At 39.2% G+C, this 13,154-nt stretch overlaps 1 protein-coding gene across 2 annotated transcripts in view; it reads left to right on the top strand.

The window, feature by feature from the left end:
• Positions 1–13,154, top strand: part of LOC126419760 (lysosome membrane protein 2) — a 667,863-nt gene that overhangs the window by 636,678 nt on the left and 18,031 nt on the right. For both annotated transcript variants that reach the window (XM_050086935.1, XM_050086934.1), the window contains 3 exons: positions 4,407–4,548; positions 7,788–7,994; positions 8,548–8,774. In XM_050086935.1, coding sequence (XP_049942892.1) covers positions 4,407–4,548; positions 7,788–7,994; positions 8,548–8,774 — 576 coding nt within the window. The remainder of the gene's footprint in view (positions 1–4,406; positions 4,549–7,787; positions 7,995–8,547; positions 8,775–13,154) is intronic.

The following is a 13,154-nucleotide window of genomic DNA, read 5'->3' as shown; positions in this document are numbered from 1 at the left end:
CGTAGGATCCTACGCAATGCCGTAGGGGACCGCACCGCCACTTCCCAGCAAATTAGGGACACTGTTGCTCCTGGGGTATCGGCGAGGACCATTCGCAACCGTCTCCATGAAGCTGGGCTACGGTCCCGCACACCGTTAGGCCGTCTTCCGCTCACGCCCCAACATCGTGCAGCCCGCCTCCAGTGGTGTCGCGACAGGCGTGAATGGAGGGACGAATGGAGACGTGTCGTCTTCAGCGATGAGAGTCGCTTCTGCCTTGGTGCCAATGATGGTCGTATGCGTGTTTGGCGCCGTGCAGGCGAGCGCCACAATCAGGACTGCATACGACCGAGGCACACAGGGCCAACACCCGGCGTCATGGTGTGGGGAGCGATCTCCTACACTGGCCGTACACCACTGGTGATTGTCGAGGGGACACTGAATAGTGCACGGTACATCCAAACCGTCATCGAACCCATCGTTCTACCATTCCTAGACCGGCAAGGGAACTTGCTGTTCCAACAGGACAATGCACGTCCGCATGTATCCCGTGCCACCCAACGTGCTCTAGAAGGTGTAAGTCAACTACCCTGGCCAGCAAGATCTCCGAATCTGTCCCCCATTGAGCATGTTTGGGACTGGATGAAGCGTCGTCTCACGCGGTCTGCACGTCCAGCACGAACGCTGGTCCAACTGAGGCGCCAGGTGGAAATGGCATGGCAAGCCGTTCCACAGGACTACATCCAGCATCTCTACGATCGTCTCCATGGGAGAATAGCAGCCTGCATTGCTGCGAAAGGTGGATATACACTGTACTAGTGCCGACATTGTGCATGCTCTGTTGCCTGTGTCTATGTGCCTGTGGTTCTGTCAGTGTGATCATGTGATGTATCTGACCCCAGGAATGTGTCAATAAAGTTTCCCCTTCCTGGGACAATGAATTCACGGTGTTCTTATTTCAATTTCCAGGAGTGTAGATAGCGTTATCCGGTGACATCATTGTGAGGTAAGAATTTTTCTGTTTATTCAGGATGATTTCACAGGGTCATCACGCAGCGCTGCTGACGTCAAAACTTATTAATCCCGATATGCAGTCAGTTTTTAATGGAAGGTCACATTAAAACTTGAAATTTTATTATTGGAAAGAATTTTTTCTATTGGGAACTTAAACGAGATTTTTCTGTTGGGAGGTTACGCTAAATTTTTTGCGGCTTGTTCAAGAATAACGATGTGACTGGTTTCTTTGCGGCTTGTTCAAGAATAATCGTTTCTTATTGATAGTTGTTTCTCTCCTCAGTCAATGTGACTGCAAAATGGTTAAGGTTGACCACAGAGCCTAACTGTTCACAATTCACATTAAAAGATGATTATTAACATTTAAATATCTTATTGACTTATTCTGAAACATGTCATTAACATTTTATTACCAGCCTAAAGTTGGTGCCGGCTGCGGTGGTCTAGCGGTTCTAGGCGCTCAGTCCGGAGCTGCGCAACTGCTACGGTCGCAGGTTCGAATCCTGCCTCGGGCATGGATGTGTGTGATGTCCTTAGGTTAGCTAGGTTTAAGTAGTTCTAAGTTCTAGGGGACTGATGACCATAGATGTTAAGTCCCATAGTGCTCAGAGCCATTTGAACCATTTGAACTAAACTTGGTACTTTCAATGAACAGAAAAGTACGGTACTTTGGAGTACAGTTGCACCAATGTACCAATTTTGTTCACAACATTTTATAAAGAAATCCATATCTAATGTTCCAAAATGTATGTACCTCTATCCTTCCTTTCTTTTTGTCCTCACTTTTACATATTTCCCACAGATTTTTCAAACCATCTTTCCAAGAGCCAATTCTCTGTGAATTAGGTCTGGCAACACAATGGTGGGGCACAAGCACTCTAATACCATAACGCATTTCTCAAATATCTGGAAACAGCAAAGTGGTGGATTGTCCACCAGAAGGTACAGGTAACTTGCAGGATGCTGTCGGCAAACAAACAAATGTTTGAGACAGTACATTGCTGTATAGTTGGCTGGTGAGAGAAATGACAGCATGTCAGATTCTCAGTATCATTCTTTGTAAATGTCTCTCACTGGAGAATCACTCTACTGTATTCCTGAAAGAGGTAAAGTTGACAAGCAGCACGTATCACAGTAATAAAGTAATTCAGTACCAGCTGTAAACTAAATATGAAACTGGTTGCTAAGCCTAGCAGTTACCACACCACAGCCATGCCGAACAACATAAACAAAGAGTATAAAGAGCTCTTCACAAAATTTGCACTTAAAGGTTGGTCTATGAGCAGCATGAATGTGTGTCATCTGCATTGCATACTTTGATGTAATAGAATTGTTAATTTTTGTTAATGTACCCTACATCAGCTTAGCAACAGTTTTATGGTAGATGTGGCACATGATATTGACAGGTTTGAAGGGAGAGTGAACATGTAGTTATAGCTAAGATATGCCCTGCAGTTCCATAGTTTCATGATCCCTTACATGAAAATACTATTACCATTCTCAATCCTCCACATTAATTTCACTACTATCAAGATGTAGGGAAGTATAGAACCTCATGCTGCTTTGGGCATATTTTTACCTTGCCATCCACATGTACCAACTCCAGGAGAGATTTGTTCCATGTTTTGAGCAACCACAAGTGTGTTCCTGTGCCTAGGCTAGTATCTACAGAGAGTAGCAATACATGAACATGGGTGGTGAGTTCTGTACCTCATAACAAGTTGGCAGCTGTGTATTGTATGGTATGGTTGGTTCACTGGTTTTCATTGTCCAGCATTGGCTTTTGGAGTGATTTGCTCCCTCCTTCCTTGTTCCAGTTGCAAATGGTGAGTGCAAATGACGATTGCTAGTATAACTCAGTGTCAACTCAAATTTTCCTCATGTTATATGTATATGCGAGAGGTAGCAATACACTGGTTGACTCTTGTAGGAAATTACAATCTTGGAATTTTAAGTGTCTGTCACAGGAGTTGAATGAGCATCTCTGTGGCCTTTTCACATTGCCCTGCTTTTGATGTTGTGTATTTCTTCCATCAGTTCTCTCTAGTAAGCTTCATCCTTCAATGATAGAGTATTCTTCCACTGATTCTCTGTCTAGCATGTGCATTTGCTACGGTCATTTTATGTAGTCATTCCACTTTAAATCACACTGTATGCATTTAATGAGTGTGACCATTTTCCGGTGATTATTGTTATCTGTGCTAACAAACAATAACAAGTATTTCTGTCTAACTCTGTCCTATATGTTACATTTATTTATGTTGGAGGGTCAACTGCATGTCCCTTCACTAAGCATTCATCTTCTGTATTCCATTTTTATGTGATCCTAGTGTTCTGATTTATCTGTACAAATCAGCATCATCAGTGAACAGCTTTTCATTTATCCACTAGGATATATAGGCATGTATCAAATAACATTTGACTTGTTAAAAATATTTGTAATATCTCTTCACCCAGAAAAATAGTGATACAGGCTTAATGAAATACCAATGTTTTTGTAACAACATTAGTCAGTAAAGAACTTCTTTATTTTTGTGAAACAATGAAATAGGAAATCTGTAAAACATAAATTCCTTTGTTGGTCTAACAGTAAATATCGAGGTTAAAAGTAGACTGTATGTGGGGATTTTATGCTGTCGTTATGACCAACTGAATGATGTGTCATCTGGAAACTAGCACCAAAAAGCGATATGTGATGTATACACCATTCTTTAGAGAGTGGAAAGAGGAATAACTTCCATATGATGGATCATTGAAACAGCTGCAAGAGCATAAAAATCTGCATATTAAGTGTGTGTTTACTCTAGAACTTGTTGGATTTACAAAAGAGTTATATCACTAAATTTTTCTCACCATAGACCAAAAAACACAGTTCCGTTTTTAAGGAAATATTTTCATTGAAAAAGCTTTAATTATGTTGGACAGACACTACTGACACTTTGTTAAATGATGTAAAAAGCTTGACACATTAAGTTAAATTTTTAAAAGTAAAATGAAACCTGTTCTCCTTGAATGCTCGTCTAATCCATAGAATGTTTTGTTATTTACATTGAATATTGTAAGTGATATGGATTGAATCTAGGCTAGCAGTGCTAATCACAGTGTGGGCTCATGTACTGAAGTGTCTTACATTGCTGTCCTGGACTTATTTCAAATCATAACATGCTGTAGATGACACTCTGAACCATCATACTTATTCTAAGTATTCAGTACAGAGATGTTTATTAACTGAAGTTTCCTTGTTTCCTCTCTTTAGCTGTGTGGAATCTGCCATTTCATATGTGAACTTGTATTTTTTTGGTTCCTTCTCTACTCCATAATTAACTGTGTTGTTTACTTATCAATAAGACATAATGTTGTGAGACATTGTGTCTCTTAGCATCTTGTTACAGTTTGTTTCATTTGCTTTCCAGACAACACTGGGAGAAGGTGAACCTGGAATTCAATGACAATGACACTTTGACATTCAACCAGCGCAAAGTGTTTAAGTTTGATGAACTGAATTCTGCTGGCAGTGAGGAGGATATGGTTGTGGTTCCCAACATACCCATGCTGGTGAGTTAAACTTTAAGTATTGTGCACGTATCAAGATAAACACCTTTCAATAATGGAAAATCCGGATGGAATGTCAAAATATTGTGAAAAGGATAGTTGCTACTCAATGTGTGCAGATTTGCAGACAGCCACAACTACAAAAAAACTGTCAGAAAATGAGCTTTCAGCCAACAAGGCCTTTGTTGCAGACAGAACATAGAAAAACATATGCACGCAAATGTGACTCGCACACATGACCACAGTCTCTGGCTGCTGAAGCCACTCTGCAAGCGGCTGTGCATGATGGGAGATGCAACCATGTGGTGGGAGTAAGGAGGTGGCTGGGGCAGGGAGGGGGAAGGATAGCCCAGTAGAGTGGGGCACAGTAAAGTGCTGCTTTTGGGAGCATACATAGGTGAGGTGAAGAGAGGTAGGGTAACCAGATACTAGTCAGGAGGTTAGATGGAAAGCAAGGGGGGAGAGGGTTAGAGTAAAAGGAGAGAGGTGAAATGACTTTGCGTGCATTGGTGGAATAGAAGACTGTTCAGCACTGAAATGGGAACAGGGAAGGAGATAGGTGGCAAAAGGACAATGAGGCCACAATGGTTATGGGAACATAGGATATATTGCAGGGAGAGTTCCCATCTGCGCAGTTCAGAAAAGCTGGTGTTGGTGGGAAGGATCCAAGTGGCAGAGGCTGTGAAGCAGTCATTGAAATGAAGAATGTTGTGTTGGGTGGTGTGCTCAGTAATAGGGTGGTCCAGCTGTTTCTTGACCACAGTTTCAGTAGCCATTCATGCAACATATGGACAGAAAGATTGTTTGTTGTCAAGCCAGCATAGAATGCAGCACAGTGGATGCAGCTTAGTTTGTAGATCACTTGACTGCTTTCACAGGTAGCCCTGCCTTTGATGCGATAGGTGATGCTTGTGACTAAACTGGAGTAAGTGGGGGTGGGAGGATGTATGGGACAGGTCTTGCATCTAGGTCTACTGCAGTGATATGAGCCATGAGATAAGGGATTGGGAGAAGGGGTTGGGTAAGGATGGACAAATATACTGTGTAGGTTCGGCGGACGACGAAATATCAATGTAGGAGGGTTGGGATGGGTAGTTGGTAGGACGCTCATCATTTCAGGGCACAATGAGAGGTAGTCAAAACCCTGGTGGAGGATGTAATTCAGCTGTCCAGTCCTGGATAGTACTGAGTAAAGAGAGGAATGTTTCTCTGTGGGCAGATAGTGGGACTTTGGGAGGTGGTGGGTGACTGGAGAGATAAGGCATGGGGCAACAGTTTGTACAAGGTTTGGAGGGTAATTATAGTCTGTAAAGGCCTTAGAGAGACCCTCAGTATATTTTCAGAGGGACAACTCATCACTATAGATGTTATAGCCATAGGTGGCTAGGCTATATCGAACGAACTTCTTGGAATGGAATGGGATGGGTTACAGCTGATGAAGTGGAGGTATTGATAGTAGTTGGTAGGTTTCATATGGGTGGAGGTCCTGGTGTAACCATCTTTCGATGTGGAGGTAAACATTGAGGAAAGTGGCTTGTTTGGTTGAATAAGATGAGGTGAAGTGAATGGGAGAGAACGTGTTGAGGTTCTGAAGGAATGTGGACAGGGTGTCCTCATCCTCAATCCACATCATGAATATGTCATCGATGAATCTGAAATAGGTGCAGGATTTGTGATTCTAGGTGTTCAGGAAAGATTCGTCTAGATGGTCCATGAATAGGTTGGCATGGGATGGTGCCATGCAAGTTCCCATAGCCATACACTGTATTTGTTTGTCGGTAATGCTCTGTGTGTGTGTGTGTGTGTGTGTGTGTGTGTTCAATCTCCAATGAATGCCTTGTTGGCCAAAAGCTCATTTTCTGTTCTGACAGTCTTTTTGTTGTGCCTACGTGCAACTCAGCATCTCTGCTATATGGTGATAAACACCTTTCACCTTCAAGCACACGTTAATAATACTATAACTTCATCACAATTGGCAGATGGATCACTCTTATTTTGAGAGCATAGACTTTTAAATTCGACAAAGCTGTTGTTCCTACATCCACCCTTTCTCCCCCAAGATACAAAGGTCGCGTTGCACATCTATTCTAAGTTAAGGCATTTCAGGGTTATTAGACTGTAGTCATATACTGGAATATTCCAGCATATACAGTATTTTGTCCACAGGACAAAAGGAGTTAGTTCAATATTTTTATGTTAATGGGTGGGGAAAACTATCTAGCAACATGTTTTCCATTACTATCTGATGCCAGTTCTGCATAGTGTGGGATTTTTCTGTTGTGTGTTAAAATACATAATTTGGAGCTGGACACATATCTAAAAAGTTGAAGAATTTCTGTAAAATATAATTACATGAAAAGTAAATAAAAGAACAGTTATAATTAGAGAAATGCAAATGATTAGTAAAAAGTTACAGAATATGGCCCCCTTCTACTTTTTGTGAGGTGGCACAGTGCTCGCTTTGAAAGGGCATGATCAATTTCTTCCCCCATCCTTTAAGCAATTGGAGCTTGTGCTCTCTCTCTAGTGATCTCAATATTGACACAATGTTGAACCCACCCTTCCTCCTTTCTTTCCTTCCTTCCATTTTCTTTAACACATCCATGTCCACTGCCAAATCCTGTAGTATCCATAGAATACATATGTCCTTTCTTGATGTTATCCACAGGATACAAATTATTAATTGATTAATGGGAATGATAGTAGATAAAACCCCTCCACTTAGAATACCACTGATATTACTATCTCTCAAGGCCAAATGAGGACCATACTCTTACCTTTTATGTAATTATTTCTCCACCATGATCAATTTTCTTATATGCATAGCCTGATAGCGTGTGATGTCTTTTTCATTTACCAGATTTAAACAAATGAAATTTCTGTTAATGTTTCATTATTTCAATTAACGGGCTTTTTAAGCTATACAACTGAACTGCACCCAAGAACTTTTATTGCTTCACCCCTGCAATGTTGCTAGGGCATAAACAAATGCGGCGAAAATTTATGTTGTCTTTGCAGTCCATAGACTATTAGTTACTTAGACATAACTTGCATATGCAGCTAAATATCAAGTGAAAGAAAACCAATCTGGTCATTCACTGATAATTTGATTGTTTGGTTCATTCAGAATTTTCCATTTTTGTAAAACAAAAAATACTTTAAAAGTTGACATACTTTCAGAGCCTTATATTGGTATGTTCTTGTTTGTAACAACTTCATATTTACTCTCTTATCTGCAACAGAGTGCAACATCTCAGAGCAAGCATGCAGCACGTTTCTTGCGACTGGCCATGGCCTCCATAATGGACATCTTGAAAATAAAACCTTTTGTAGAAGTGTCTGTGGCCCAGCTACTTTGGGGTTATGAAGACCCTTTGCTCAAACTTGCAAAGGATGTTGTCAGCAAAGAACAGAAGCTTCCATATGAAGAGTTCGGACTTCTGTATGGGGTGAGTATTTTATTTATGACACTAAAAGTTTTCACACTTCAATTTTTTTTATAGATAAGCATTTTTCAAACAATTATTTTAAGGTTAATTGTTCCATTTATGCATTATACACAAAAGCAGAAAAGTGGTTAGAAAGCACCAGTTAGTCTTACAACAATAACTGCTCACAAATACTGCTGGTCTGCTTTTAACTTTATACTCTAAACAGTGCATATCCAAACAAAAGCATATCCATGACATGAGCCGAGTGAGAAGGAGGGGGGGAGGTGGGGGGGGGGGGGGCGCAGAACATGACTTCATATTACTTTCGTGGAAGAGGGAGGCATAGAGGAAACAAATCACAATCTCATATAGAATAAAAATCAAAACTATTGGATAAACCATATTTATTAATTGCTGTACATCCAAATGATACCACTGTATAATCAGTACCTGCATAATTACACCACTTGCCACATAGTAAACCACATGGTAGCTACTCTGTCTGCAAATCCTTGTGATTATTCCAGTAATATATTATCATTATTCTAACACAGGTAATAAAATGTTTCAGAAAAATGGTACAGCAAAGGACAATGTAACAGTCTTCACAGGTGGTGATGACATCACACATTATGGATTAATTGATACATTCAATGGCCGTACTCATCTGCCGCACTGGAAAACTGAGGAATGTAACAGACTTAATGGTAGTGATGGATCAATTTTTCCTCCACAAATTACAAAAAGTACAACTCTCCATGTTTATGACAAAGATCTATGTCGGCTGCTACCTCTCAGGTAAATATCATTTTTGTTATTGGTATCATGTGCTAACACAACTAGTATGACCTGCACTTTAATTATATGTTTTGCCAGTGCTGGGAATCAAATAATGAATGATGATAAATCTTTATGGTCTAATGCTGGAATTTCTATAACAAATAACACAATGTTTCATTTGATAGCTTTTTAGGTACATGCATTTCACAACTTAACACATTTTGGCATCTATCATCAGAATTACATTTAACAGGACAAATGAACCATTGTATTAATTAGTGATGTTTTGACTGTGAACTTTAAATGAGAGGAAATCTGATTTTTTATGCAAGCACAGCAGCATAAACACTTTTTCTGATTATTGACATTATTGAAGTAATAGACGTAAAGCTCCTTCACTAACAAGTCACAGTATGGAAAGAAGCACTACCTAAAATCTATAAACATGTATCTGAGACAATTGCTCATGAAATTAAATGATTTTTACTGTGAGGAAGGTCAAATGAGAGATTGACCACAATGACATCAGAGACCTATCTTACTGTTCAGAGACCGAGTGAGGTGGCGCAGTGGTTAGCACACTGGACTCGCATTTGGGAGGACGATGGTTTAATCCCGTCTCCAGCCATCCTGATTTAGGTTTTCCGTGATGTCCCTAAATCATTTCAGGAAAATGCCGGGATGGTTCCTTTGAAAGGGCACGGCCGAGTTCCTTCCCTATCCTTCCCTAACCCGAGCTTGCGCTCCGTCTCTAATGACCTCATTGTCGACGGGACATTAAACACTATCCACCACCACCACCACTGTTCAGAGGTCATAATTTACATGAAAGGTGCATAGCATATTCCTTATACCAAAGTTATAAAAAAGCAGTATACATTAACTCTTTTCATATAGTGAACATTCTTTCTACAGTTGCACTCTTATTATTCTTATGATTGGTGCAAGAGTGAAAGAGGTCCTTCTACAGCACTAGATATGTTTTAAGGAAAATGTTCTACTTGTTATTCTGTATTGCCTTCATCCTTCATATGGTACTCACTGCTACTGAAGATTGGCAATATTTTCCATAAATGTAGTTCAGTAAGTATATCTCTGATAGGCCTTAGGTGTATTTCTTGTAACAGATCAGCAGATTTTGAAAATAATTTTTTGGATTTCACTATAATGTTAACTATGTTCTACACTGAGAAAGGACAGTCATTAATGAAACACATTGAAAGGAAAACAGCTAACTTATGGAAAACTTCTAAGATTTTATTTGATGTTAATGAGATTATCAATGAACTTCACATTCAAAAGTTAGTTAGCTACTTGACAGATGGTGACTGTTATAGGTGTCACATTTTCTAATGTTAAAATATTGAATTGTGTATGCATATGAATTTTCTTTCAACTAAATTGAGGAAATTCTTCATCACAAAAGCTGGAAAAAGGGCAAGAACATTGTTGTCCATTAGTGTACATAAATAAATCCTCAATCTTTAAAAGTTCACTCGAATACTGATTGTTGCTTATATAGTTTGTGCAGTTTTTTCCTCTATGTGAAGGATAAATGAAGAAAAAAATCATCATATAATATGCCTTGGACAAGAATGTCCTGAACAAGGTCTTCATGTATGGAAGAAACCCGCAATGTTTTAGTAAACCTGTTAGAAAACTGTTATCTAAACAGAGCTTCATCACAGATTCAAGAGAAGTCAAAATCTAGCTTGACAAACAAAAGCTGAACAAAGTGAAAATGAGCATAAAGAGTGCTATGAGAGAAGTGTTCAATAACTTTGAAAGTAAAATATTGTCAACCAATCTGACTTAGAAACCTAAGAGGTTTTGGTCTGAAGTAAAATCGTTAAGCAGTTTGAAATTATCTATTCAGTCACTCATTAACTGTACTGACAGTGAAACAAAAGGTAACAGAAAAGGCTGAAATACTGAATTTCATCTTCCAAAATTATTCCTCCATTGAGGATCATAGTAGTCTCTCCTACCAATCATCCTATGAACATCAAAATAACAGGTATTGAGATAATCGATCACAGAATGGGAAAGCAACTGCAATCACTTGGTAATGCCAAAGCAGCAGGATCAGATACCTGTACGATTCTACAAAGATCATGAGAATGAACTTTCCATCATGACCAGATACCTGTACAATTCTACAAAGATCATGAGAATGAACTTCCTCCCTTTCTAACAGCAATTTATCATAGTTCACTGGAGTGACAGATTGTACCCAGCAACTGGAAAAAGGTACAGGTCATTCTGGTTTCCAAGAAGGGTCATAAGACAGATGCACATAATTACAGGACTATATTATTGATGTTAATCTGTTATGGAATTATGGAATGTGCTTTATGCTCAAGAATTATGAAGCTTTTGGAGACTAAAAATATCCTCAATAAAAATAAACATGAATTCTGTAAAGAGAAATCTTGCGGAACTCAGCTTGCCCTGTTACTTCATGAGGGTTATAATGCTGTACACAAGGGCACTCATGTTGATACTGTGTTCTTTGAATTCAGGAAGACACTTTACACTGTCCCACATTACTGTTTAGTGAAAAAAAACATGAGCTTATCAAGTATTGGACCAAATTTGTGTCTGGATTAGATACTCCCTTGTGACAGAACTCACCATGTCACTCTTAATGGAACAAAATTGACAGGTGTAAAGGTATTTTCTGGAGTACCTCAATGAAGTGTGATAAGACTGTTCCTGTTTAAATGTGTGTAAATAATCTAGTAGAAACTGTCAAAAGCTCTTCAATACCACTTACAGATGATGCAGTTGTCTAAAAGAAAGTAGCAATGCCAGAAGACAGTATCAACTTGCAGAAAGATCTACATAGGAATGGTGCAGTCTGGCAGTTGACCCTGAACATATATGAATGTAACGTACTGCACATACATACAAAAAGAAATATACTACCAAACAACTACACCACTTATGACAAATTGTTGGAAATTGTATCTACCATTAAAAATCGAGGAGTAACTATCCAGAGTGTCGTTAAGTGGAATGATCACATAAAACGGATAGTATGAAAAACAGATGGTGGATAGATTCAGAAGAAAATATTAAGGAAATGTAACTTATCCATGAAAATAAGTGACTTACAAGGCACTTGGTTGACAAATTTGAGCACTTTCCATAAAACTGGTACTCCTACCAGGGAAGATTGATAGAAGAGATGGAAAAGATCCAATGAGGGGCAATACATCTCATCACATGATCCTCTGGCCAGAGGTGCTCAATAAATTCCAGTCACAGACTCTACATGAGAGAGAGAATGCATCATGGAGAGGTTTACTATTGAAATGTTGGGAGAGTACTTTCTGATAAGTGTTGGACAACCTATTACTTCCTCCCACATATGTCTTGCAAAATGACCACAATGAGAAAATTTGAGAAATTAGAGCTAATACAGAGGCTTACTGGCAATCATTTTTCCCATGTGCTATTTAAGAGTGGAACAGGGAAGGGGTACCAGTTAGTGGTACCAGATTTACCCTCAGCCACACACCGTAAGGTGGTTTGCAGGATATTGATACAGATGTAGATGTAGGAAAAACTGAAGTTAATTCAGACAGAAAATATTGCAAAGGCAGTTTAAATGAGATTCCTTAGCACACACATCTGCTATTAGAACATACTACCTAGATCATAACACTGCATGAAAGAACTGCCAGGAGAAACATTAATACCAAAAGGTAAATATTGTGCCACTTTAGTGTAGCTGAGATAGTATACACAGAATTGTAGATAGGACCATGTAATTCAAATTGTTAATGGCAGTCCACACATCAGTTACCAACTGCCTAATTTTCACTAATGATGTGCCATCTTTCCTTAGTGTGTCTAATTTGCACATTTTTCTTTGAATGACCCTTGTAAGAGAGAGACACAGGCAGATACATTTAGCAACTTAACCAGTGGCTATAATCAAACTGATGATGTTCAGAGTTCTGCAATGCAGGTTGTATACACCGTAGTATGCTGAACCATCATATGTTCTTTAATTTGTGGGCTTGTGGAGTATGCTGAAAAAAATAAAATACTTAGATCCACTTTCTGCCACTAAGTGAAAATGTGGCACTGTAAGCAGTCGGAATGTTAAATTTTTTCTGTTTTGATGTTGGTATGCTGTGTGTCACTAGGTGACACTTATTGCTGTCTTTTCTGAAGTGACTCTTGGTATATAGGGTTATGAAGGTTGAAGTTTTCCATATGAAACAAAATGACTACTGAGAAGAAAGACCATGCACTGACAGTTAAGTTATTTTATCAGAACATCAGTAATAGCAGTGCTGCACTGTGGGAATATCATCAGAAACAGCTGTGAGGAGGCCACATGTCAATAAATGGGCTAAAGAATATGGCCAAGAAATCTAAAGAAAC

The sequence above is a fragment of the Schistocerca serialis genome, chromosome 9, assembly GCF_023864345.2.
Source record: "Schistocerca serialis cubense isolate TAMUIC-IGC-003099 chromosome 9, iqSchSeri2.2, whole genome shotgun sequence".
In the NCBI taxonomy this organism is placed as follows: Eukaryota; Metazoa; Arthropoda; class Insecta; order Orthoptera; family Acrididae; genus Schistocerca; species Schistocerca serialis.
The sequence above is the reverse complement of the archived record's forward strand: the minus strand, read 5'-3'. Positions and strand labels throughout refer to the sequence as shown.